Source organism: Danio aesculapii, chromosome 10 (assembly GCF_903798145.1).
Source record: "Danio aesculapii chromosome 10, fDanAes4.1, whole genome shotgun sequence".
NCBI lineage: Eukaryota > Metazoa > Chordata > Actinopteri > Cypriniformes > Danionidae > Danio > Danio aesculapii.
This window is the reverse complement of record NC_079444.1, coordinates 3795585-3822769: the sequence shown is the minus strand read 5'-3', so window position 1 is coordinate 3822769 and position 27185 is coordinate 3795585. Positions and strand designations below refer to the sequence as shown.

The following is a 27185-nucleotide window of genomic DNA, read 5'->3' as shown; positions in this document are numbered from 1 at the left end:
TTCTTAACGAAGTTACAGTGCCATCTACTGGCCTGACGTACATAAATCACTATTTATTTAATGTATTTAGGCTAATTTGGACTGTTTTCCTCTATACATGAAACGTTTCCAAAATTCGAAGGAAAAAATTGTGTATTATTACATCGTTGCCACATAAACATACCCTCAATCTGATCTCAAACTACACACTAGCGCAGCTTGTTCACAAAAGCCACGTTTTCCAATAAAATAAAACACTTTCATAATTTCCCAAGTACTTCTAGGGGCCAGTCTATTGAAAGAGAAAGTAGGGTCCAAATATCTCCAGCTGGCTGGCTTGTGTTAATTGCGTCTGTCTGACTAACCACTTCCAGATGCGTCGAGGGCAACAACATGCAGAGCGTCACATAAATACCAGCACCAATAGTCTACAGTTCCAACGTGAGGTGAAAAATGTGAGGCACTATGCCCATAAACACATTAACTTGCACACTGCATAAATATACAAGAGCTTATCTCCATCCATCTTGCTGTTGGGTGCAGGTTTATATACACATTCATGCGCACTCACACACACACAGAAGGTTTAATTACGTGAAGCAGGGCTGTGTGTCCTTCATCACTTCTATTAGACTGTCGGAGGCTGGAAGACAGCTGAAGTATGCAGGGAATGTCTGAGGGGGTTCAAAGGAACATCCGTGGAGTGTGTGTGCATGTGTGTGTGTCATCGATGTCCCTTCACATCTCACCGCTTTTTTTATTGAAGAAATTCCTTTAAAACCTCTCAGGGTCCCAGACTCTAGAAAATATTGATTTAATGTACAAGTTATGGTTATCAAGTAAAATAAAAACCAATCTTTTAGGCTGATCTTTCATAGATTAAGAGTCAGTTTGTCTTGAAAATCAGCTTTCTGGTTAGATTTTCCAATTTAATAGACTTGTTTACCTGTGATTTTTTATGTTATTTAACTTTTACTGACCAACGTGTTACTTTAAAAAAATACAGTACACTTTAATTGCATTTTTAAGTAACTTTTTGGTCAGTAAAAGTTAAATAACATACTGTACTTATTCCGCCTTGTTAAAAAACATAAATGCTTATAAAAGCGTAAGCGATCATACTTAAAGGTGCAGTATGTAAGTTTGACACCCAAATACGGCACCGGTTAATAGTGGAAGTTGGTCCTAATTTTGTACAAAATCTGAGACCAGCAATATTTAGTTCTTATAGACCTGCCTGGTGGTTTGATCCTATAACTAGATTCCTATTTACTACCTGTCAGAACCATTTACATTAAGGGTAGCCTTATAATTGGCTATATAATAAATATAATTGGCTAAACTGGCAGTGGGCAGGTTATGGAGACCAAAATAAAGACAGAGATTCCCACACAGAATGCACATTTTCAAAGGACTAGCTAACCTTAGCATTGTTTTTCAGATAAACAAGTATGTTCACTTGGCATTTTTTATAAAATATCTACAAACCTTTTATGGTATGTTTTGCTTTAAAAGTCAAAAATGATCATACACCACCTTTAACCCATTATGAGCTGTGTTGTTAGTAGATTACAGACATTATAATGACTGGCTATCTTTTTATCACCTAAATTATATCAATTTACGTGTTCTTTAATTCAACCGTTGGCAACTGACAAACTTTCTACATCAATTAGCGGTTTTATGGGATTGTGCTCTATTTTGCCATATATACTAAATCTGACCCTTATTAGGCTGATAAATAAAAAAGCAAAAGGGTTAGATCTCTATTAGAACTCATTGTGATGTCTTTGTTCCTGTGGGAGAACTGGCTGAGGGAGAGAGAGGGAAGGAAATGTCATGTGTTGTGCTTTTAATGCTTGATTGAATTTTCACCTTCCATGGGGAAAAGCTTGAAAGAGACACATGTGCCTTTAAATCACAGAACCTTACAAAAACATGGCATGCGTGACTGCCTATATCAACAATTCCCAAAATAAGGTAGAATTTTGCATTCAGACAGCTATATTAAGGTCATTTACAAAATGAGTGCGGTTAAATATACCTAAAAACACTCCGGAATTCACAAAATTAGTTGAGCACAAGCACCACGTGGTATTAATCTTAAAAACATGCAAACTTTTAAACACGTTGGGTCATGGATGGTACTGTAACAGTTAAAAATATTTAAAAGTTGCAACATTTATGTCATAAAATGGTTCAGATCTTTCCTGAAGGGAGAGGTTACTATGTCAGTATAGGTGACCATAGGTCAAGGTGGACACCCATGACATGTGGAGCCCCACAAGGCTCAATTCTGGCACCTCTCCCGTTCAACCTTTATATGCTCTCTCTGAGCCAAAGATTGAGAAAGAACCAAATCTCCTACCACAGCTATGCTGATGACACTCAGATCCAGGCCCGTGCACAGACCCTTACAGGGGCAGTTGCTCAACGCGATCGCAAACTGAAGAGCGGAGTGGGTTTGGGCAGGGCGGGGATTGTGGGGACAGTTCGGGGCGATCGCAAAGTGAAGAGTGGGGGGTGGAACGTTGGGCAGTTGGGGGCGATCTCAAAGTGAAGAGCGGGGGGGGATGTTTGCCGATCGCAAAGTGAAGAGCGGGGCGGTGTAGAGAGGGGGGGTTTGGGTGGGCAGTTGGCAGTTGGGGGAGATCGCAAGGTGAAGAGCGAGAGGGGGGTAGGGGCACAGGGTGGATGTTTGCCGATCGCAAAGTGAAGAGCGGGGGGTGGTCGATTGAGCAAGAGGGGCACCTCAGCCAATTAGGGCAAAAGGGCAGTGGCTCTAGCCACCGGGCCACCCCTCTCTGCACAACCCTGCTCGGATCTACATATCCTTACTGCCTAATGACTACAGCCCATTGACACCCTCTGTCAATGAATTGATGAAATTAACAATTGGATGTGCCAAAACTTTCTTCAGTTAAACAAAGAGAAAACTGAAGCGACTGCGTTTAAGAACAGAGATGAGGTTCTCAAGATGAATGCGAACCTTAGCTCTAAAGGTCAAAAAACAAAAAATAAAATCAAGAATCTTGGTGTGGCTGTTTTCAGATCTGAGTTTCAATAGTCGTGTCAAAACAGTTAGTAAATCAGCATACTATCATCTCAAAAACATTGCAAGAATTAAAAACTTTGTTTCCAGTGAAGACTTAGACTTGTTCATGCTTTTATCAGCAGCAGGGCGGATTACTGTAACAGCCAGTGCACTGTAAAAAGTATGACCTAGATCTAACTTATAAAAAGTGAGGCAAGTGGCTGCATCGGACGTTTTAGATTGATACAACTTCCAGCCTTTTTTAAGTATATTAAACACTAAAACATTGCTTAAAACAAATGCAACAAAATTAAGTTGAGCCAACATATATTTTTTAAAATTACTCAAGTCAGATAAACTTACTTTTTTTGTTAAACCTAACTTATTTATACATTGCTATATGTTGCTATTGCTTATTTTAATTAGGTATTAAGAACTTTATTATCTAAATATATTAACCATGCATATGTCATTTAAAATGAATTCAATTGACTTCTGGCTGTAACCTCAGAAAATAAATCTTCATTTCTATATTCTACGCACAATATACAGTGATTAAGTAAAAACAGATAAACAGACTTTAAGGTTAATAACAATTAAATAAGAATGGGAAGATGGATTAAAGACCATAACATTTATTCAATGTCAACCAGTGTCCCTTTTAATAGTGACTACAAAACAGGCCATTAATGTGGCTGCACATACACAATACATAAATAAAAACATTAATAATGCCAGATCCTATTGAGAAATCATCTAAGACAACTCAGTAAGGAGATCTGCATACTTTGATGAAGATATAGGATGCATAAGGTCCAGTCCCACAAAGAGTCTCTGATATATCTCAAATAATGTATACAGTTTTGATGGAAGTCGAGGACATCGTTAAGTTCAAACAGGAGCCATCATGCATTTGACAGGTTTGGTAAACCTCTGACAGTCCTATGATTTTCCAAACTGTGTTGGGCTGATGGCAAATTTTTCCCGTGGGCAGCCGCATGCACCTCTGATTCCACACAACTCTATTGGTAGAGAGAAAAAAGAAACAGGAGTTCAGGTGGTTGGTACTAAATAATATTAAATAGCTGAATACTAAATAGCAAATATCTTAGATAAACTACAAGTGAAGTTACAAAAGTGCAGTGAGGATGATACATGGATAAAACACCTTAGATTATCAGTTAAAATTTACCTTAGTTAAACTTCTGTGTTAAAAAAAGGTTATATGGGTTATTGTGTACTTACATTATTCCAGGTGTTTTTAAGAATCAAATTCTAAAGAAAACTGTGATTTTATTCAGTGTAACAGTGTATGGTATTTTGGTTGCCTGTCAATCAAGGAATTATTTAAATTTAGGTATTACATTTTCAGTTTATTTTTGCAACTGATAAAGCATAAAAATGTGTATGTAACTTACATATTAAACAGTTTGAAAATGGCGAATATAAAATCTATGATTTAACTGTCATCTTCATTTTGCACCAAACTTTGCATTAGTCATAATACAAAATTAAATAAATACATTGCCATTTTACATATTACATTAAGGTTTACAATACATTTTTGCTGAAGCTACATTTAATTTACTTTTTCTCCAAATTTAATGTTACTGGCAACTGACAGTTCAGTGAATCAGTGTTTTCAGTTAGCTTTAGTGAAAGACAGATAATAAGAAACTGCATTAGGATATTTTTTATTGTTTGTTCATTGCACACATACAAAAAATCTTCAGATATCAAATACAATTCTATGGAGCCCACTATTGTTTGCAATTTTACCCATGTTTTACTTACCTGCAAATAATTATAGCTGTAGTGTACCTAATGTTTTTCTTAACAAAATAAACTAAACCACTTTGGTATCTAAAGACCAAGAAAATGCATTTTAGAATGAGGTGCGTACATTTTAAATGGTTCTGTAAACATAAATGTAATTTAAGTTCAAATAAATTATAAATCTGTCATTTATTCACTTTGCAGTATTAACAAAAAACTTATGGACTAAATCTCTAAAACACAAACCTTAAGCTACTTAATGTTACGCTAAACACAAACTACTGTTCCATACGTTTCTGCATTTAATATGCATCCTTAATGTGCTGGTAATTATTTAGGTGAGCTAGCCAGGTTAGCGCTAGCAAACTGCACCTACACCCCCCGACCGCCCACCAGAGACCTTGTTAATCCGTTCTGTAACGTTAGTTATACCTACTAAGTGTTTTAAAACTACTTTAACATTTTTTTCTCAGGACTATCACTTTTAATCGTTAGCATGAACTAGCGTTGGTTAGCGTTAGCCAACTTAGCTTTCCATGTGAGAGCAGTCTGTTACCTGACGTTACAGTACAATTTACAAGCTAAAACCTCACCTGCCTAGTGAAGTCGGCAGTTTAGCATGACTTTGCCATTATCATTCGGCTACATTTGCAACTTACCGTGTTAATCAGATCCGCTGCTGCGAGCAGTTAACGTCGACCCTTACAGTTGCTGCGTGTGTCTTCAAAGTGGCGGGCAGTGAAAATGGGGTCACGCAGAATTATTAAAATCACGTTTGATGAACAGACCTGCACACATCAACAGCTGCTCAAATAAATTGTCTGCGTCAACTCACTTTTATAACATTTATTCTACACAATAACCACATACAAAAATCTACTCAAATAAAATGCATTAGTTTTATTCAAAATATACTGTTATATAAAAACTGATCTATTTTAAGTAAAGAAGAAGCAAATTGATATTTTTTGGTATAAAACAAATATAATTAACTAGATTGCAATTATTTAAAGTATATAAAACCAACTTTGTGAGTGTAGCACTTTTTACAGTGTGAGGATAACGTAATTATCCTCACTGGCCTTCCCAAAAAGACAATCAGACAGTTGCAGCTCTTCCAGAACGCTGCTGTCAGGATTCTGACCAGAACCAGAAAATCAGAGCACATCACACCTGCCCTCAGGTCTTTACACTGGCTCCCAGTTACATTCAGAATAGATTTTAAAGTATTACTACTTGTCTAAAAATCACTAAATGGCCTAGGAGCTCAATACATTACAGATATGCTGACTGAATACAAACCTAACAGATCACTCAGATCTTTAGGATCATATAAACAAGAAATTCCAAGAGTTCAGTCAAAGCAGGGTGAATCTGCCTTCAGCTACTACGCCCCTCGCTGCTGGAATCAGCATCCAGAAATGATCAGATGTGCTCCAACATTAGGCACGTTCAAATCAAGACTGAAAACACATCTGTTTAGCTGTGCCTTTACTGAATGAGCACTGTGCTACGTCCGACAGATCAAACTACTATGTCTTTCTTTTCTTTTTCATTCCTTTATAACCTGTTTAACACATTTTAATCTGTTTTTAATCACAAGTTTTTATTATTTGTTTTTATTTTGTTTTATAAACTTGCCTTGCCTTGCATTAAATGACCTAAAATGTTAAGATAATTGTCTTTTTCCTCACTGATTTAGCTGGTTACCATATTGATAACTATTTTGGGTAACACTTTATTTTGCATAGTCCATCTGAGTATTAGTAGACTGCTTAATATCTGTTGATATGCTCCTTCAACAGACAATTAACTGACTTTGAGAATCTTTGCAAGTACATGTCAACTTACACTAACCCTAACCCCAACCCCAACCTAACAGTCTACTTATAATCGAATGAGAGTTAGTTGCAATGTATCTTAAATTCAACAAACGGACCATCAAAATAAAGTGTGATCATATTTTGTAATACCTTTTTACATATGTGCAGGACTTGATAATTGCAGCTATATTTGTTGTTGCGTTGCAAAGATTTTCACTCGCTTCCACATGGGAAAGGGGTGACTTAGACATATTTTAATCATGGATTTGTTTCATAACTTAAGTGTTTTGCTGTCCTCTAAAAGCGATAAACATTTTCTCTCTGTGTAATTCTCTCTGTTTTCCTCAACTGGAGGGAAATTCACATGACTTCCTAATGTCATTATTTGCTGAGAGTTTGGGCTGAAAGCTACAGAACACGCCCTGAAGGGAAGGGTGGTCTGTGTGACTGAAGAACAGGGTCTTATTGAACTCATGCCACATTAAAGACAGCATGTGACGCTGCCTGTGACAAAACAATTCGCATTCAGAACAGCTTCAAAATATGGAGGAAGAGGGAAAACTGAAAATTGTAACTGAAAATGTACTTACACTTCCTCGTGTGGTTCCAACACTTGGACTGATTGGCTAGAGCAGTGTTTCCCAACCCTGTTCCTGAAGGCACACCAACAGTCCACATTTTCAACCTCTCCCTAATCAAACAAACCTGAATCATCTTAACAGAACATCAGAAGAGACTCCAAAACCTGAAGTTAATGGGTCAGATAACGGAGACATCCAAAATATGTACTGTTGGTGTGCCTCCAGGAACAGGGTTGGGAAACACTGGGCTAGAGGAGCAGCTGATGTCAACTAGTGCTCCACTAATGGTGTCGTTGAAACCTGCCGTGATTTAAAGCAAACTCAGAACCAATTCCTGTAGATGTCTCGAGTTGAATTCAATGATCCGGATAGGGTTGGATCAAGCAGGTTGTAACTGATCAAAATAGGCTCTTATTAACTCAAACTATATTTTAGCTGTCATGCTGGTGATGTGCATCGTGCCGTTATACATAAATCATATATATTTATCTTACTCTCCGCACAACACTGTACACATTGATATGAGTGTAACAGCTTTAATGTAGGCTACTTGAAGTCAGGAATATACAAGCATCATTTTCATTTTACCAGAAATATATGGTTATTGGCAGGGTGGCTCAGTGGTTAGCACTGTCACCTCACAGCAAGAAGATCGCTGGTTCGAGTCCCGACTGGGCCAGAAGGCATTTCTTTGTGGAGTTTGCATGTTCTCCACATGTTTGCGTGGATTTCTTCAGAGTGCTCCAGTTTCCCCCACAGTCCAAAGACATGCGCTATAGGTGAATTGAATAAACTAATGTGAATGAGTGTATATGGGTGTTTCCTAGTACTGGGTTGCAGCTGGAAGGGCATCCGCTGTGTAAAACAAATGCTGGAATACTTGGTGGTTTATTCCGCTATAGTGACCTCTGAAATACAGACTATGCTGAAGGAATATGAATGAATAAATGAATGTGCTTATTGGCATGGAACTGGACTTTTAGTCACATGAATGCCTTCTGAGGGAAAATGAATGACAGTAGGGTCTAAACCAGCACAATGGGAACTAATAGTGATGTATGTGTTCCTTTAATTGGTCGAATTAATGGCATATGAAACACTAGTACCCAGGATTTTATAAAACCTGCCATGCTACATAAATGCATAGTTTACAAATGTGACCCTGAACCCTACCTGACAAAAGTCTTGTCGTCGATTCCAGTTGTAAGAGCAACAAATAATAACTTGACTTCTAGTTGATCATTTGGAAAAGTGGCAGAGGGTAGATTTTTCTGATCATCTGTTGAACTGCATCACAATCATCACAAATACTGCAAAAGACCTATTGGACCCCGCATGGACCCAAGATTCTCACAGATATCAGTCAAGTTTGGTGAGGAAAAAAATCATGGTTTGGGGTTACATTCAATATGGGGGTGTGCGAGAGATCTGCAGAGTGGATGGCTACATCAACAGCCTGAGGTATCAAGACATTTGTGCTGCCCATTACATTACAAACCACAGGAGAGGGCAAATTTTTCAGAAGAATAGCGCTCCTTCTCATACTTCAGCCTCCACATCAAAGCTCCTGAAAGCAAAGAAGGTCAAGGTGCTGCAGGATTGGCCAGCCCAGTCACCAGTGTTGAACATTATTGAGCATGTCTGGGTAAGATGAAAGAGGAGGTGTTGAAGATGAATCCAAAGTATCTTGATGAACTTCTGATACCAAATGATCAACTAGAAGTCCAGTTATTATTTGTTGTTCCTAAAACTTGGATAGGCCACAAGACTTTTGTCAGGTAGTATTGGTAAAAGTGATTATGCCAAAAATCCTTAGAATATTAAGTAAAAATCATCTACTATTAATATATTTAATAAATATATTATAAATATATCAAGTTTAATTTAAAAAGTACTTCGTTTAGACAACTTTACAGGTGATTTCCTCGGTATTTCGATTTTTTCAGATTCCAGATTGTCAAATAATTGTGCCATTCAAATATTGTCCTTTTCTGACATATAATACATCAGTGAAAACTTATTTATTCAGCTTTCAGGTGGTGTAAATCTCTTTTTCAAAAAACATTGACACTTATATCCAGGGTCACAAATATTTACTCAAACAACTAACTAAATGGGCGGCACAGTGGTTCGCATTGTCACCTCAAAGCAAGAAGGTCACTGGTTCTAGTCCCAGCTGTGCCAGTTACCTGGAGTTTGTTCTCCCCATGTTGGCGTGGGTTTCCTCCAGGTGCTCCGGTTTCCCCCACAGTCCAAAGTTAAGTGGTATAGGTGAATTGGATGAACAAAATTGGCCGTAGTGTATAAGTGTGTGTGAATGCAAGAGTGTATGGGAGTTTCCCAGTACTGGGTTGTGGCTGGAAAGGCATCCACCACGTAAAACATATGCTGGAATAGTTGGCAGTTCATTCCCCTGATAAATAAGGGACTAAGCTGAAGAAAAATAAAACTAAATGTAAATAGAAAACGATGATAGATGGATATCTGCCAATCACTGCATATTCAAGCATATTTATTTGCTCGTAAAGAAATATTGGTTCAAGTATATTAAGCTCCCGTTTCCAGTGATGTAATATAGATTTTGTTCCACCCAGTGGTTAAGCAGGAATAGGTTTACTTTATGTGGCCATGAACACACCATCACCTCAAATAGCACATGACTTTGAGCTGAAAATAAGGTTATTTCAAAGCAAATTCCTCTTTTCTGGGCTGTCCAGTAAAAACAGCATCTCTGTGCTCAACTTGCATTGGTTTATTATGCTTTTCCATTTACGGCGAGTTATATTACCACTTTTTCAACAGGTCTCTGACTAGTCTTTTCAGGAACACCAACTTTCAAACAACAGCAAACCATTGAAACAGCTCAGGCGTGCACACTCAACCCCTAAAACATAAACGCTGAGCAAACAAACAAAATTCCTGCCTCTGTTTACCAGAGAATACAGCACTGTGACTGTTTGGTTCAGTAAAACTCTCGCATGTTTTGTATTTTATATAGATATAGGGGTTTTGTCTGTTATTAAAGCTTTGCTTCAGCACTGTTTACTTGCTTAAGTTTGTGGCATCCAACCTTGGAACCAATATCAGCAAAAGAATTCCACGTAGTTAGAAGAGCATACCAAATTTGTGGCCAGAATTAAGCAAGAAAATGTCAAATATAAACTTGTGTACACTAATAACAGTAAAAGGAAAGATTTAGCGCATATTTTTGCAAGCTTGTCATTCCTTGATAATCTTCGCCATTAATAATGAACACTGGAAAATCACAGATCATGAAACCTTAGGTGATGTAAAAAAGGCTCTGCAGGGGGCTTTCTTTTAAAGAGAACTGTCCCCATCTGGTGAATGACTGGCAATGAAAGCAAAGCTCTGCTTAATAAGTGGTATTTTCCCCTGAGGAGACTATGTGGTGCTTCATTCCGCAAATGCATTTCAATCATTTCCCATAGGGTCACCAGACCACTTATAGGTATCAGTACTAGATCCACAGTAGAACTGCTGCAATTATTCCTTTGAAAATAAAGTGTCCACATAGTCTAGACATCTGTGTTTTTCTTTCAGTAAATAGCTGTGACCTATTACCCACTTACACCCATTAGACATGGACATGGAGTGGCATACAAGAAACTAGGACATGCAAAACCTTCTCTTTACTGTTTTTCTTGTAGCGTTTTCTTCAAATCTGCATCTGAATTAAGTGTGATATTTGTGTTTCCAATGAGTTTAGTGAAATTGATATTTGTATTTGATGAATTTCTTGTTTTTAACCAGTTAGGGTTGGGGTTGTGGGCATTGGGAACACAAGAAGCTGACACATGAAGTTGTTTTAGAAGACCAACTAATGGTCATGCGGCGGTGATAGGAAATAATGGCACAAGGTCACCTGAGTCGCCTAGGATGGCAAGGAAGAAAGAGGCATGTTTTAAGCTCCGACTATTTCCCAAAGAGAAGAAACCATCGAAACTATTTGACACCCCATTTGAGAAAGAAGAAGAAAGTGACACCCTCAGAAGAGGTTGCACAGGGTTAGGGTCGTGGGCATTGGGAACACAAGAAGCTGAAACATTATATATAGAATCTCCTATAATCGTTGTGCTTATGGAGACACCAAGACATCCCATGTATTCCTCTCCCTTCAGACATCAGACTTGAGCAACTACATTACTGAGTAGACCAAGAGTGGGGACCTTAAATTATTAATACTCAGGATCAGATAGCACAGGTCAGAGTTCAGCAAACCCATTATCTTCCACATCTTATCACAGTCAACCTATATTATGCATGACGGTCACATGCAGTATGTCCTTTGAGATGTTGTTTTGGTCTCTAATGTTCACATAGTTGGCAGTGTAGCAGGAAATATCCTGTAGTTCAGGCCTCGTTAGTTTAGTAACCTTTTGGTGTATGCGTTAAATACAGAAAAGTCAATTGGTCTTACTCTGGGCATAGAATAAACAGAAAAAGTTTCAACCCAAACCCAAAGGAAACCATTTGTGTATTAAAATGTTTTAAAACCACAAAATCTTTTACGTTTTGGAAAAGTTAAGTCATGCAATTTCATACTCGGTGCTCAGTGTTGTTACTGCTATGTACTTGAGTACTTATGTATTCATAATGCAGTGCATATTATAAAGGAGAATGCAATAATATTTGAACTAATGTGACCCCTTTCTTTATTTCTCCAGAAGTCCCCTGTACACTCAGAGGATGACAGTGAGCTGAAAAGAGACAGAAGCCTGAAGACTGTAAGTTTTTTCGATTCTGTGAGTGTCATATCCGGAGGTCAGAGCAGTATGGAGCTTGGAGTTCAGACTGAGACCCAGCAAAGTTACGTGAGCAGTGGACATAATAAAGTGAAGCATGGGGGAGAAGGACTGGATAGCGAAGTTGCCCAGGAAATCCTTTACCTGGATGAGGTCCTTGAGGCCAACTGTTGTGATCCCAGAGCCGAAATGACTTCAAATGGGACAAGTTCCCCTGACACAGAGTCAATTAGAGTTCATGGAACTGGACCATCTGTGCACACTTGTGACACATTGGCCTTAAACCATCATGAAGTTGTTTTAGAAGGGAAAAAGCAGACCACTTTTGTTGATGATAACTTCAACACCAAACCTAATGGTCATGCAGCGGTGATAGGCACAAGGTCACCTGAGTCGCCTAGGACGGCAATGAAGAAAGAGGCACGTTTTGAGCTCCGACCATTTCATGAAGAGAAGAAACCATCGAAACTATTTGACACCCCAACTGAGAAAGAAGTTCGGGTGAAGAAAGTGAGACCCTCAGAAGAGGTCGCAGAGCTAGAGAGGGAAAGGCTGGAACTCATCCGGGGACAGGCAGTCAAGAAAAATCCTGGCATTGCAGCAAAATGGTGGAACCCACCTCAGGAAAAGACACTGGAAGAGGAGCTGGAACCAGAGCAGCTGGAGTCGCTTCGAAAATATGAGGAGAGGAAGCAAAGGAAACCAGAAACCAACCGTATGCCACAAGCTGCACCCAGACAGACAACCACCTTCATCCAACCTGAAATAGCAAATAAGGAGGACGTTGTCATGGAAGAGATTGACTTTTCTGCAGCTCGCAAGCAATTTCTGCAGATGGAACAAAGCAAGCAGCCCACGGTCCCTAAGAGGAATGTGGCACCACAGCTTTACTCTGCCAAACCTTTCTTCAGGACTCCAGAGGTCACGCATGTAGAGAGGCCGTGCGGTTCTGTCACTGTTGCCAATCAGGAAGGTGTCACATCCTACGATGGAAGTGAAGTCACTACAGTCAAAGCTGAAAAGATCTACTGCTGCTCTGGAGAATCCCTCATACCCACAAAAGATGGATTATCTCAGAACGAGATGAAAGATGATGATTTTACTTGCGCCCGGGCAGTGATGACCATTGTGAAGGATGAGGATGCCGATTTGTGTCAACGTTCTTTCAACAGCTCCTACCACACAGAAGAAATCGACTCTGGGTTGGATGACCTATCATTGCGGTCTCAGGACACCACTGTTCTTGAGACGCTCTCCAATGACTTCAGCATGGACAACATAAGTGACAGCGGTGCATCAAATGAGACCATGAGTGCCTACTTGGAAAACTCTCTTGGGGAGTACTCTTTTCCCTCAACCCCCATGGCCACTACACCAATCAATGGAAAACATGAAATCGGTATCAAATCTCCAGGGGAACAGACTGGGACTTATCAGGGAGATGGTTTGACGGAGGAAGAGTTGGAATACCATGCTGGTATTCTTGTCCAAAACGCTATCCAGCAAGCCATTGCTCAGCAGAATGACAAATGGGAGCCACTTCAGGCCACACAACATTCGTCCCCCATTACAGAGAGACATGTGGAAAGTATTCAACCACAACCCCTAGTGGAAAGACCTACTGTCACGCCACCTCCCAAAGTGCCATCCCCCCTACAGGAGAAGAAGGAAACGGCTCCTCAAATAACTATAGCTCAAGCCACCCCAGTAATCCCAACGAACACTTACAAACCTCCCAGTCCGTCTCCTCCACCAAACGAAAAACCAGAATTCAGCTATTTCAGCAAGTACTCTGAGGCAGCAGAGCTCAGGAGCACCGCAACAGTCACTCGTGCTCAGGAAACAGAAGTGACCTCAGGGCCGTTCAAGCTGCGCTCACGCAAACAGAGGACCCTGTCCATGATCGAAGAGGAGATTCGAGCAGCACAGGAGCGCGAGGAGGAGTTGAAGAGACAACGGCAGGTGCAAACATTGCACCCACCCCGTGCACAGAAGCTGAAGGCCAGCACTCAGCCAAGCAAGCTGGTCCTCACTGGGAAGACAGCACCAGGTATGAACATTTACGTCAATATGTTGGGGAGTGATGGGGAGACAGGGAGTTCACCCAAAAATGAAAACTATGTCAGAATTTCCTCAACATTTACAATTTCAGTTTCTTTCTTCTGCTGAAGACTTTCTGAAGTAGATCTTTGGAAGAATATTGGAAATTGGTAACCACCGGTTTCCAATTATCTTAAAAATGTATTCTTTTGTTTAAAATAAAAGTAGGAAATTGGTTTGGAACCAATTGAGGATGAGTAAATGGTGGGTAAAGCTTCATTTTTTGGTTGAACTATCCCAAAAATAACAATTATGTTGCTAATCATTGTTACTAATTACAAATTAAGATATTTTGGATGATATCTAAGACCTCCCTGATCTTCCATTGACAGCAATTGTCTCTAGATGTTTAACGTCCAAAAAGGTTCCAAGAACATCCTCAAAACAGTCCATGTGTCTTCAGTGGTTCAATCAGAAAAATTATCAAGCTACAAGTATACTTTTTTGCATACCTAAAACAAAAATTACAACTTTATTCAACACTTTCTTCTCCTCAGTGTCAGTATAGGGCAAGAGTATCCCAACTCGGCCTTGGAGGGCCAGTGTCCTGCATAGTTTAGCTCCAACTTCCTTCAACTCACCTGCCTGTAGGTGGCTAGCATACCTAGAAAGAGGTTGATTAGCTGGTTCAGGTGTTTCTGATTGGAGTTGGAACTAAACTTTGCAGGACACCAGCCCTCCAGGACATAGTTTGGGTATCCCTGGTACATGGTATTTTTCTGCTCTTTGAAACCTTTTTGGGGCTGTTTCTGGCTTTGGTGGATGAGAGTGCTCTCGGATTCCATCTTAAATATCTTAATTAGTGTTCTGGAGATCTCAGGGATTGAAATGACATGAAGCTGAGTAACTAATAACAGAATCTTCATATTTGAGCAAGGGAAGACTGGCCATAGGGAGCACCGGAACATTTCTCGGTGGCCTGATGGTCAATCAGGCCTGGCAGTGTGAATCTGGCCTGATCCCCCTCTCCATCCCCCCATCGCTCGGTCTTCACTTACCGATCGCTCAAGTGGCCTGATGTTCAATAACTGTCCCGAGCAAATAAACTTTCCCAGTCCACCCCTGTTTTTGAGTGAACTAATCCTTTAAGATAACTTCTTAAGGCGTCCCACAATTAATAGCCCTTCAGGACAAGCCATACATGATGCAAATTAACTCTCAATCAGTTGAAAGCTGCTCTTTATAGAGTTGTTCATGGATTGCAGATTGGTTTCAAGAAAAGTCTAACACAAGCCAACAGCTAAAACTGAAGGCTCAGACAATTCTGCCTCTGTAACTGGAGCTTTGTTGTTAATTAGCTGGTGCTTGTCAGTCATATAACTGGAATCCTGGAAGTTCACTTCTTAGAGCTGCTTTAGTTTAGATTCTTAGCACGCCGTTGTCCCACAGGACTGCGCCCGCAGTTCAGCCTGAGTTACTTTTGCAAGCTGTGCTTTTTGAAGAGGCTTTTAAGAAAACTGCAGCAAAGAGGCTGAGAAGATAGTGATGTTTTCTACTTCATCAGATTTACTACAGATGAATAATACTGTGTATTTTCTGGGTAACAAATATATTTGCAAGCGTTAGGTTGTAGTCACAACTATTATAATCGTTAAATCAGGATGCAAATTAAATAAATAGTTTACGCAAAACTGTAAATTGGGTCATTATTTATTAAGCCTTCACTTTTTCAAAACATGCTAGAGTTTCATCTTTCTATTAAACACAAAAGAAGATATTTTATAAAAATAAAATAAAAAAAGCTGGCTGCTGGCACCCATTGACTACCATAACATTTTTTCCTACTATGGAAGTCAGTAGTAAATAGGCAACCAACATTCCTCATCTTTTATTGTTTTCAATAGAAGAAAGAACTTATGAAGGTTTAAAACCACTTGATGAATATTCAATTATGACATAATTTTCATTTTGGATGAACTATGCCTTTAAATGTTTCCATTTGATCAGTTTAAATTCATGTGTAAGAGAGGTTTCTCAATGCTTAATAAAGCTTAATTTAGCTCGGTGCCATGTGCTCAGCAGCACAGTATTTAATGTCATTGTGTCCTGTTCTTCTGGGCAATTGTCCATGTCTCATTTTTGATAATGAGATGTTTGTTTTGTACTGGAAAAGCTTGTGTCTGCCCTCTAGTGGTGCCATAGGGAATTAAATATAAAACCCTTAGTTTTTGAAGTTAAACAATTTTAAAAAATGCTGGCTCTGTAAACAAATCTGTTAAGTTAAGCTTGATCGAATTTACAAATTTAAATGAATTGAACATAAAACATTTAAGTTGTCCCCTCAAAAAACTTAAGAATTGTGTTGTTTCAACTCATTTTAAATAGTTTGAACATGCAGCAAAAGTAATTTTTTTGATTGAAGGGATAGTTCTTCCCAAAAAATGTACTCATTTACTTACCCTTTATTTTTGTTTTGACCCTTCATGATAGGGCTGAACAATACATCGTTTGAGCATCTATATCGCAATGTGTGTATCTGCAATAGTCACATCACAGGATTAGATTATTTATTAAAGTTTAAAAGATAAAGATGTTATTTATTATTCATTTATACGTTTTCTTTTGGCTTAATCTCTATTTCAGAGGTCGCCACAGCGGAATGAACCTCTATTATTAAATATATATTTTTTTTAATTATTTAAACAATGATGACCATGTTATTTTACATTTGCTTGTTCACTTTCTGTGCCTTGTAAAACTCAAAAAGTTAAGGTAACTCAATCCATTTGAGGAAAATGATTGCAACAAACCATTTAAGTTCAAAAACTAATCCTAATTAATACTGTGAACTTAATCCATTTGAGTAAATGAAGCAATTTTAGCACTTTAAAAGCCAATAAGTTAAGGCAACTCAAACAGTTTAAGAAAACAGATTGCTACAAACCATTTGAGTTAAAAAAAACTAATCTGAGTACTGTAAACTTACTCCATTTAAGTTGAAGTAATGAGGTATTTAATTAACTCGTTACCTTCACCGTAAAAGTGATCAGTTACTTAAAGTGAGTAAACCAATTGTCTTAAAAGCAACAAGTTGACTTTACAAAAATAATGTAAGTACACCCATTGTAACTTGGAACTGCAAGTTGACTTAATTTTTATCATTATTGTTCTCACTTTTTTTAAGTCAACTAATCCTTTTTACAGTGTCCGACTATTTTAGCACGTCTGTTTTCAAATAATTACTGTAATTATCACAATATTACATATTTGGTGTTTCATTAAGTCTGTTAAATAAACAATTATGCCCTGTATTGAATTTAGTAGACACACTGGAGTCTGGAAGAGCAGATTTATTTTACCGTATGTCATTTTGCTAGATGCAAAAAAGTGATTCGTTTCCTTTTATTTGTAAAAAAGTAAGTACAATTTGCATAATTATAAAATTGTCAACTTAAGTTACAATGGGTTTACTTACATTATTTTTGTAAAGTCAACTTGTTGCTTTTAAGGCAATTGGTTTACTCGCTTGAAGTAACTAATCACTTTTTACACTGTTCAACTGAGTACAAAACTCTTCTCAAGTGAGTAGAATTACCTTTCAGTAATTTTTAAGTTAACTACACTCATTTCACTTCATAAAGTTGACTCCTGGGTTTTACAGTGCACTTGAATACTGTTAGAGTCCCAAGAAAACCATAAAGCACTGTGTATGTACTTGGTTTTGCTTGTAATTCATAATAATTAATGCTGATGCGCTGCATAGAATCATCCCAGTTGATCTAAAATAATGAAATCTTTCCAAAAAGAGCTATTCAAATTATCTGGTGAAATTGTATTCATATCGCAATATATATCGCAGTAAAACAAAAACGCGATGTTAGATTTTTCCAATATCGTGCAGCCCTACTTCATGGGTTTCCTACTTTTATTGAACACAAAATAATCTGCTTAGATCAGGGGTGTCCAAACTCGGTCTTGGAGGGCCGGTGTCCTGCAGATTTTAGCTCCAACTTGCCTCAACACACCTGCACTGATGTTTCTAGAAAGCCTAGTAAGTGCTTGATTAGCTAGCCCAGGTGTGTCTAATTGGGGTTGGAACTAAACTTTGCAGGACACCGGCCCTCCAGGACCGAGCTTGGACATGCCTGGCTTAGATGAAGGCTGAAAACATGTAGCCAGTGTTATAGCCGGGGTGCCCAAACTCGATCCTGGAGGGCCAGTGTCCTGCATATTTTAGTTTCAACCCCAATTAAACACACCTGAACCAGCTAATCAACCTATTTCCAGGCAGGTGTGTTGAAAGAAGTTAAACTATGCAGGACACCGGCCCTCCAGGACCAGGCTTGATCTAAAGGTTTGCATGAGGATTTGAGTTGTAAGTGTCAGCTGTTTATGCCTATGTGTAGACTTAATTTGGTCTTGTATTAATTCAATGTAGATAGTTTGTTTATTGAAACTGGCGCGATTTCTCTCTTGCCTTGATTTAATGGAATGAAGAACAGCATTGTGAGTTTCTACACTGAGTTCTCTGTGCTTCTAGTATCCATACTTGGGTCGTCATCAAGAATGTGTCTAGGACTCTTTCATGTGCCCTAATTGATGAGGGGTGAAAATCTTGCAGAAAAACTCTCAAATTCCTAATGAATGCAGGATACCTCAGAACTCCTTCGGGATTTGTAATTTTTTGCATGTATTATTATGGAAAGTAAACGCAAAGAATGAAACATTTTAAATCTCTCAGTTCTGATTTTGTATTGCAACATTGTTTCCCAGAAAAGCAAGCTCTTCGGCTTTCTCACAGTTCTTAATTTTTACAATTCTAAGTATATACAGTTGCTGATCGTATGATTAGAATATCTTCGAAAAGTTGATTTATTTGACTAATTACAGCAGTCCAGCCATAAGCCCAGGTAGGCATGGGACGATAACTGTTTTCAAGGTATAACGTGGTTTGGAAAAGTCAGGGTTTTAAAACGGACAAAATTTTCTGCTATACCATTCCTACGGTATGCCAGCCTGATCTCACGAGAAAACGTAAGTAGAGTTCAGTCGTACAAAATTATACAATTTTAAAAAGGAGGCGTGGCACCTAACCCCACCCCTAAACCCAACCGCCATTGGGGGATGAGCAAATCGTACGAAAATGTACGAATTAGATCGTACGAATTTATACGAATTAGCCACTAAATCAAAAAGTTACGAATTTCCGTGAGATTGTGTTGGGTATGCAAGTTTGTTTTTACATTTTGTTGTAAGTTTTTTAGGACAACAGTCTCTCCAGCAGAAAAGATATCCGAAGAAATCAGTGTTTTTGAAACTAATGAAGATGACAGAAGTCAATCACTCATTTGAATTATTTAGCCTGATGTTTACTGCTCTAAAATATAAATGTTTCCTACAATGAAATATATTGTGTTCTTTAGGGGAGGGGGGGGGGATCTTGTTTTTTACCCAGACATTTAAAAAGAATTTATTTTAGATCAGTAATCACAATACCGCAAAGCTGTGAAACTTTGATATTTTTATCTAACGTTATCATACTGTCAGAATCTTATACCAGCCCATGCCTAAACCCAGGTGAGACACTTCTGATGCTGTCTGTTGTTCAAGAGTGGCTTGACACAAGCAAATGCGACAGCTGAAACCCATGTCTTGCATACGTCTGTATCATAGACTGTAAAATATATGGACGTAGCATCCGTGACGTCACCCATAGGTTTCTGAAGAGCGCAAAAGAAGCTACAAGTAGGCGCGGCCAACCGTCACCATTTTGTTCGCGCGTCATCGCACACACGGCGGGATACAGGAGCTACAGACACCTGCTGGCACTTTGCTTAGACCTGGCAGACAGACTTAACTTTGGGAGAAACGCTTGATACTTTATTACCTGCGACTCGTTTGTGTTCTGACTACATGTGCTTGGCTGTACACTATATCAATAAAGTGTTTAGACTTTTAAAAACACTGTAGTAATACATTGAGCCACTAAACATTGTTCTTATGATGTTTTTCTACAGGAGGAAAACGCGAAATACGTCCAAACACTTCAGATATAGTGTGTGTTAGTAAATGCAGGACTATTGATGAACTCCAGCATAACACTGTATGATAACGCTTCAGATGACTGATCTAGAGCCTACAGCTAATCAATCTGTCACATTCTGGAGTGCTTTACAGGTCTAAAGAAAAATATTAATGATAAATGATCATAAATAAAACAAATACATTTATAGAGATGGTATACAAGTGTATAACTTTACCCACATGGGAAACGGAGGCCACGTGAACGGTTTGTGAGCACAATTAAATGCACACAGCATCCTATATCATCTGATAATTGTAAGAAATAAGTCCAAAAGGCAGCTGACTGTGTAAAGCCACATAAAACAACACAAAAATATGATGAATATGCCGAGATCAGTGGCTAATCTGCCGGATTCAGCTGAGGTGAAGTGACGGCGACCAGCGAGACCTAGCTGTCACTCAAGTGGCCACGCCCTTAATTATGCAAACTTAATATGACCTAATATAAAGGAAATGGATGAGTTATAAAAAAATTCACCCCCCTCTCAGTTGTTATGGAGGGTAATAATAGCTATATGAACCAAAATCGTTCTTTGTACCAGGCTGTAAACACCTTTTTTCTGCTGTAAAGTTGGCCATTCTAACAGTGGCCTCAATTGCAATTTGCTCTATTATGGAGCCAGGACTAGCGGAATTTTGATGAATTGCAGTTTCAGTTACTTCCGAATTGGCCTCCCGAGGGAGAGCGGGAGGTTGCCGCTTGGTCTGTATCAGTGCTGTAGTCCTAAAAAAAAAGGTGGTGTACTATTACCCACCCAACCCGCCCATGCTGTTTATAATTTTACCTGAACTTTTTAGCGAGACATCAATCAGTTGACTCACGAAATTTTCTCACAGCTGCTGTGGTTGTCAAGGGGCTGGGAATGGCGCAAAATATAAACAAAGATGCACCAATTGCAACAGAATAAGATGAGAGTTAAAAAAAACATTTGGTAAACAGTTAAAGGGGAAGTCTAATCAGCAAAACAAGCGAGTATACTGAGGGTATACGCAATTATCGATCCTCGGAAGTCGTAACTCCCAAACAGCTTGTGGAAAAAAGTAGGCATACTGAGTATACGTGCGTATAGCCCCGACTACACCACTGGTCTGTATGTAGTGGTTCTTGAAGCACTGACTCCAGCTGCAGTCCACTCTTTGTGAATCTCCCCCACATTTTTGAATGGGTTTTGTTTCACAACTCTCTCCAGGGTGCGGCTATCCCTATTGCTTGTACACTTTTTTTCTACCACATCTTTTCCTTCCCTTCGCCTTTCTATTAATGTGTTTGGACAGAGTTTTGTGAACAGCCGGCCTTATTTGCAATGAACTTTTGTGTCTTGCCCTCCTTGTGCAAGGTGTCAATGGTCGTCTATGTCAAAACTGTCAAATCAACCATCTTCCCCATGATGTAGCCTACAGAATTAGACTGAGCGACCATTTAAAGGCCTTTGCGAGTGTTTTGAGTTAATTAGCTGATTAGAGTGTAGACATGGGCCGGTATAAGATTCTGACAGTATGATAACCTTGGATAAAAATTTCATGGCTTTATGGTATCACGGTATTGTGATTACTGCTCTAAAATTTGTTCTAAAATGTGTAAAAAAACAACTAATTTTTCCCCTTTGAAATTTTTTGAAAGATTTAAAATGTTTTGGAACAGTAAACAAGTCAGAGAGGTGTCCATTGTTATCTAATAATTCAATGGCACATTATCAATTATTTCTTCCTTATTACTACTGGCATATCATTTTCATGTGTTCTGTGAGATATCAGGCATGATATGGAACTGTAATGAGGTCAAAACCTGCCTGAAACTACTTTAAGTGTTGTATTTTCTACCAACGTGCAGGTAAAATTGAGAAGATTCGGCCTGCTCCTCCAGCCTCCCCTTGCTCTTCGGACGGAGCTCTGCCGTCGCCTCTGTCTGATCTGGGCAGTGATGATTCTGGAGGAGCTCAGAGACCCAAGAACTTCATGCAGACCTTGATGGAGGACTTCGAGACACACAAAGTCAAGCGCAGGGAGAAAGCCGAGGACAACAGTGTAAGTCTCCTATGGCCAGAATCAATACTGCGTTTGTGAAAGTGATGGGATAGATCGATATGGAATAATTCATTGTCTGTGGTTTCTTCCTGTCTACACTACACTAAAGCCCCATTCAGATTACACAATTGTTATCGCTGGTTACGACATGTCAGATTATGCGAAGGGAAAATCCATCTTTTTGTGGAAATAGGCCACTTCTACAAGTCACCTAGAGGTAAAGAGTTGAGTTTTGCCATTTTTTAATACATTTAGTCGATCTCCGGGTCTGGCAGGAGCACTTTTAGCTTAGATTAGCATAAATATTTGAATCAGATTAGACCATTAGCATCTCACTCAAAATTTTCAAAAAAGAGCGTTGATAGTTACATACCTGCCAACATTCGGATCATAAATTCCGGGAGATTTTATCCGGTGGTGCACGCGAAGTGAAGAGGGGGGGAGGTGCGCGCGAACTGTGGAGCAGGTATGAAGATGGTTGCGTGTTGGGTTCGGTGCGCATGGGGACTGAACCAAATAGCTGCGGAGCAGGGGAGGAGGGTGATGGTGGAATTTCGGGAGTTTTCCGGGAGACAATACTGGAGATGGGCAGGAGATGGGTCTGAAATCCAAGAGACTCCCGCAAAAAACGGGAGTGTTGGCAGGTATTTAGTTATCCTATTCAAACATTGACACTTTTTTAGTTACATTGTGTAGTAAGACCAATGGAAAATGAAAGTTGCTGTTTTCTAGGCAGATACTATACTATACAGGAACTATACTTTCATTCCGGCGTAATAATCAAGGAACTTTGCTGCAGCAGCAGGCACCATACTATGCAGCGCTTTTACCTAGTAACCTAGCTGGAGACTAATGCATAATATCAATGTGGTGGCCAGGGCCCGGTTGCATGAAAGTCCTTAAGCTAAGAAATCCCTTAGTGATTTAAATCACTAAGTTTAATAATTCAAATGAGTGATTTGATCACTTAAATCCTTTAGTTTGAAGGTTAAGGTTACCCTTATGCCGACTGCATGATTTTCAAAGTCACGTAACAGATGTTTTCACACTGCATGATTATCTGGGGTAGCGTTCTGTTGCTGCTGTTTACACTGCAAGATTGATGGGGGACAGGGGGCTTCACACTGTATTACTTTACAATAGGAGAATCGCAAACAACTTTGTCTCGGTCTGCAAACTATGTCTCACAAACCAATACACGGAGTGACATGGAAACAACGTGAGGTCACATAGTATTTATTTTTTATTAACTACATAATAAGAAGCCTTTAGTGGGGTAGAAAATGTACTTATTTTGCTCACCTGGGTTTTGAAGGGAATTAGCAATTTCTCTTCAACTTTTTTTTTCTTTTTCAACCCGGCTGTGGTATTGCTCAGAAGACACATCAAACAGACACGGGTGCTCCTGACAAATTTCCACTAGTTTTTGGATTCAAATAGACCGAAAATAAGCTGTTTTAACTTCTCCAACAAACTCCTGCTGGCCTTCAGATACCCACACTAGTGGATGCTGCTCTCTTATTGGCTGCAGGGAAATGACGATGTTATTTTCAATCAGAACACATTTCACTCGGCATGATATGAATCGCCGACAGGTCCAGATATTCAGCATGCCAAATATCTCACAGGCCTCAGCGACTCATAGGTGATTCTCTCAGATCTTTGATAGTTCACACTATGTGATCGTTACTTACATGAATGAGCACCGATTTGCCTGTGATTTCAGGCATTTGTCAGCGATTTCTCAAAACCTGTCGGCGAGACAAAAATCGGGGCTAAAATCATGCAGTCTGAACTCGCCATTAGTTAAACTTAGGCTGCAGGAACAAAAACCTAAGGATCAACCTACGGAATTTAAGGCTGGCATTAAGTATTTCTCCTTAATGATATGTGTTCCCTTATTCATTTCTACAAAGTCATTAGTAACCATTTTCCCTAACAAACTTAACGGACCAAAACAACTCCAATAATGAGCAAATTACACTCAACATGTAAGCATTCTCACCCAAATAAAAATGTTTTAAATAAAACCCTGGTCACATGGTCAGGATGGAAAATGACAAGCTAAAACCAGCTTGACCAGCATGGTTTAAACTAGACATAGCTGGTTTTGGTTGGGCTCCCAGCCTGGCTAGGCTGGTCAAGCTGGTTTTAGCCGGTCATCTCCCAGCCAAACCAGCAATGACCTAGCTGGAAACCAGCCTGGAATGGCCAAAACCTCTCTAACCAGGCTGGTCGACCAGCTAAATCTAGCCAACATAGTAGCCTAGGCTGGTTTAAGCTGTTTTTTTTCAGCAGAGAAGAAAAAAACAGAAAGAAACAGAAAGAAAATGGCACATATGATGTGTATTGCAGAGTTATTGCAAGACAAGCATTTGTGGTTCATTACGATTCCGTTAAGCTGATACACCCGTTGCCGTATGTTGCCAGAAACTACAGAAAAACGCTTCGAAAAAGCACACAGGTAAAGGTGACAGATAAGAAGTTTGTTGCAAAGCCCTTATTAAAATCCCTTACCTCCAAATACTGCTCCACCCTTAAGTAAATTACTTAAGGACTTTCATGCAGCCGGGCACAGCTGAGCATTTGTTAACTACACCACAGTCTCTTTTCAAATGTACAGAACTTTGAATACATTTTATATTGATAATGGCAGCCTGCAATATCAAACAATGATAAATTATATGCAATGATTATACAGGGGGCAGACAGTCCGGTGCAATCTCAAATCCCCAATAGTGGATCAGTACCACAGTCATTCCTAATGCAGGCTGAAATGGCTCACTCTGGACTGGAGTGTTTTTTTAAAGGGTGTCTATTTACACTACCATTGAGAAATGTAACCAAAGTTAGTTATAGACTTTTCATTAAGACCCGAAAATATCATATCAACTTGAACAAAAGGCATCTAATGTCACTTTAACAAACCACTATAAACAAAATCAGAAAAAGGGATATTTTAAGTACACGTAGACCACTGTTTCCCAACCCTGTTCCTGAAGGCACACCAACAGTACACATTTTCAACCTCTCCCTAATACATCAGAATCAACTCATCAGAACATCAGAACATCCAAAATATGTATTGTTGGTGTGCCTCCAGGACCAGAGTTGAGAAACATTGTGTGAATGAAAGCTTCATTTGGCCTTTAGTGCATAACATCTTTAGATATATTTACTAAAGAAAACTGTATGTATTACCTATTCAAATTGGGTGAACGATCAGGTTTACAAGGCGTCTCACCAAAAAACAAGCAAACACTGTATCGTATGAGCCGGCTCTTCCAAAAATGACACTCTGCATTTTGTTTCATTTAATGAAGAGAGATCACAAACAAAACGATCCAATACTGCCTCCTGCTGTTCACCACGAACAGAGACATGTTATTTTTGATCTGCTAGATCAGGGGTCACCAAACTTGTTCCTGGAGGGCCGGTGTCCTGCAGATTTTAGCTCCGACCCTAATCAAACACACCTGAACAAGCTAATCAAGGTCTTACTATGTATACCTAAAACACCAAGGCAGCTGTGTTGAGGTAAGTTGGAGCTAAACCCTGCAGGGACACCGGCCCTCCTGGACCAAGATTGGTGACCCCTGTGCTAGATCCCCTTCTCAATAGTAAAGCTTTTTTATAGATGGCATAAAAGCTTCTAGATCCTAAATAAATAATCATTTGGGATGTTTAGGACATCTGCGTAGTAGAACAGTACACATGGAGGTTTCAGATGCAAATGGGTGTCTTGCTACACAATGTTTTCTCATACAATTTCCTATTAATTCACTAGAACACTAAAGAAAAGTAGGTAATACCAACACGGTGGCTTCGATTTGTATTACATCACAAGAAATCCAGTATTATAGATCAGTGTTTCCCAACGTTGTTCTTGAAGGCACACCAACAGTACACATTTTCAACCTCCTCCTAATGAAACACACCAGAATCAACTCATCAGAACACTAGAAGAGACTCCAAAACCTGAAATGAATGGGTCAGATAAGGGAGACATCCAATGTACTGTTGGTGTGCCTCCAGGAACAGGGTTGGGAAACAACTTTCTGTGTTAATGTTGTGAAACGTCACAGATATGGCATTGGTTGTCATGCAGTATGACACATTACATGAGATGAAACAATTAAATCTTGTGTCCCAAAGCCAATTTGCGGTTTAAAAATATCCCGACACCATATGTCAAGCAAATTGTGCCGTAATCTGAACGGGGTTTAGCCATCAACCCTCCTGTTTTTCGTAGGATTCTCCCGTATTTTACAATTCGATCCCGCTATCATCCCTTAAAGGTATTTTCCTGTATTTCCCCGGTATTTTCAACCAATGAAGAGTGGCAGTAAACGTCAAAAAGTCAAAAACTCCCTATACGCAACCCATACTGTCGAACCACCAGGGGGCGCCCCTTGCTCTTAAATGTGAATTTGTTCCGTGCTTTAATTTTATTTAGGAATGAAAACACTTTGAAATAAATATAAAAATGGCAGGATTCCCTTTCTTTCCACCACAGGCGACGTTGCCTCTCATATGCAGTCCTCAAAACGGTCAGTTCATGTAGTGGTGCATGACTGTCAGACGTGCCATATTGATAAACAGACACTGTTTTCCAAACGCATCCCAAACTTGGTTCAATTTTATCATGATAGCTATTCATTTTAATAGGCTAAACTTTAATGTATTTTCTGCTTTTTCTAATGCATGCTGTTTATTTTACCCATAAAAAACATTACTGACTGTTTTAACAGTTTATTTACAATGAAACGGCTCCAGTTAAACAGATTTAGCGATTTTCACATCCCAATGTTTGACGTTTTGTTGACAGACATTCATTCAAATACCATTTGCAATCAACACATTGGCTTTCACTTGAACTGGCTGAGTTGATTCATCTATGGCTAAAATATCATCACATTGACTTGCATCAGAAACCTGTGGTTCCTCTTATTCATCTCGTGCTCTGAAAGTGAGAAACCTTCGAGCTCAATTTGGAAAGTGAAAGATGTAGATTTAAAAACACACACACACATCCACACCATCAAAAGCCTATTGAAGGAACATACTGTTTCATGTCAAC

At 39.2% G+C, this 27185-nt stretch overlaps 1 protein-coding gene and 1 long non-coding RNA gene across 4 annotated transcripts in view; one reads left to right on the top strand and one right to left on the bottom strand.

The window, feature by feature from the left end:
• The window catches only part of LOC130235750 (A-kinase anchor protein 2-like), a 232012-nt gene that overhangs the window by 185359 nt on the left and 19468 nt on the right, over positions 1-27185 (top strand). For all 3 annotated transcript variants that reach the window (XM_056466200.1, XM_056466199.1, XM_056466201.1), the window contains 2 exons: positions 11879-14006; positions 21912-22105. In XM_056466200.1, the coding sequence (XP_056322175.1) occupies positions 11879-14006; positions 21912-22105 (2322 nt within the window). The remainder of the gene's footprint in view (positions 1-11878; positions 14007-21911; positions 22106-27185) is intronic.
• Positions 3633-5567, bottom strand: LOC130235751 (uncharacterized). The gene is made up of 2 exons (XR_008838414.1): positions 5449-5567; positions 3633-4035 (listed from the first exon to the last, which is right to left on the bottom strand). It is a non-coding gene; the product is annotated as an uncharacterized LOC130235751 (long non-coding RNA).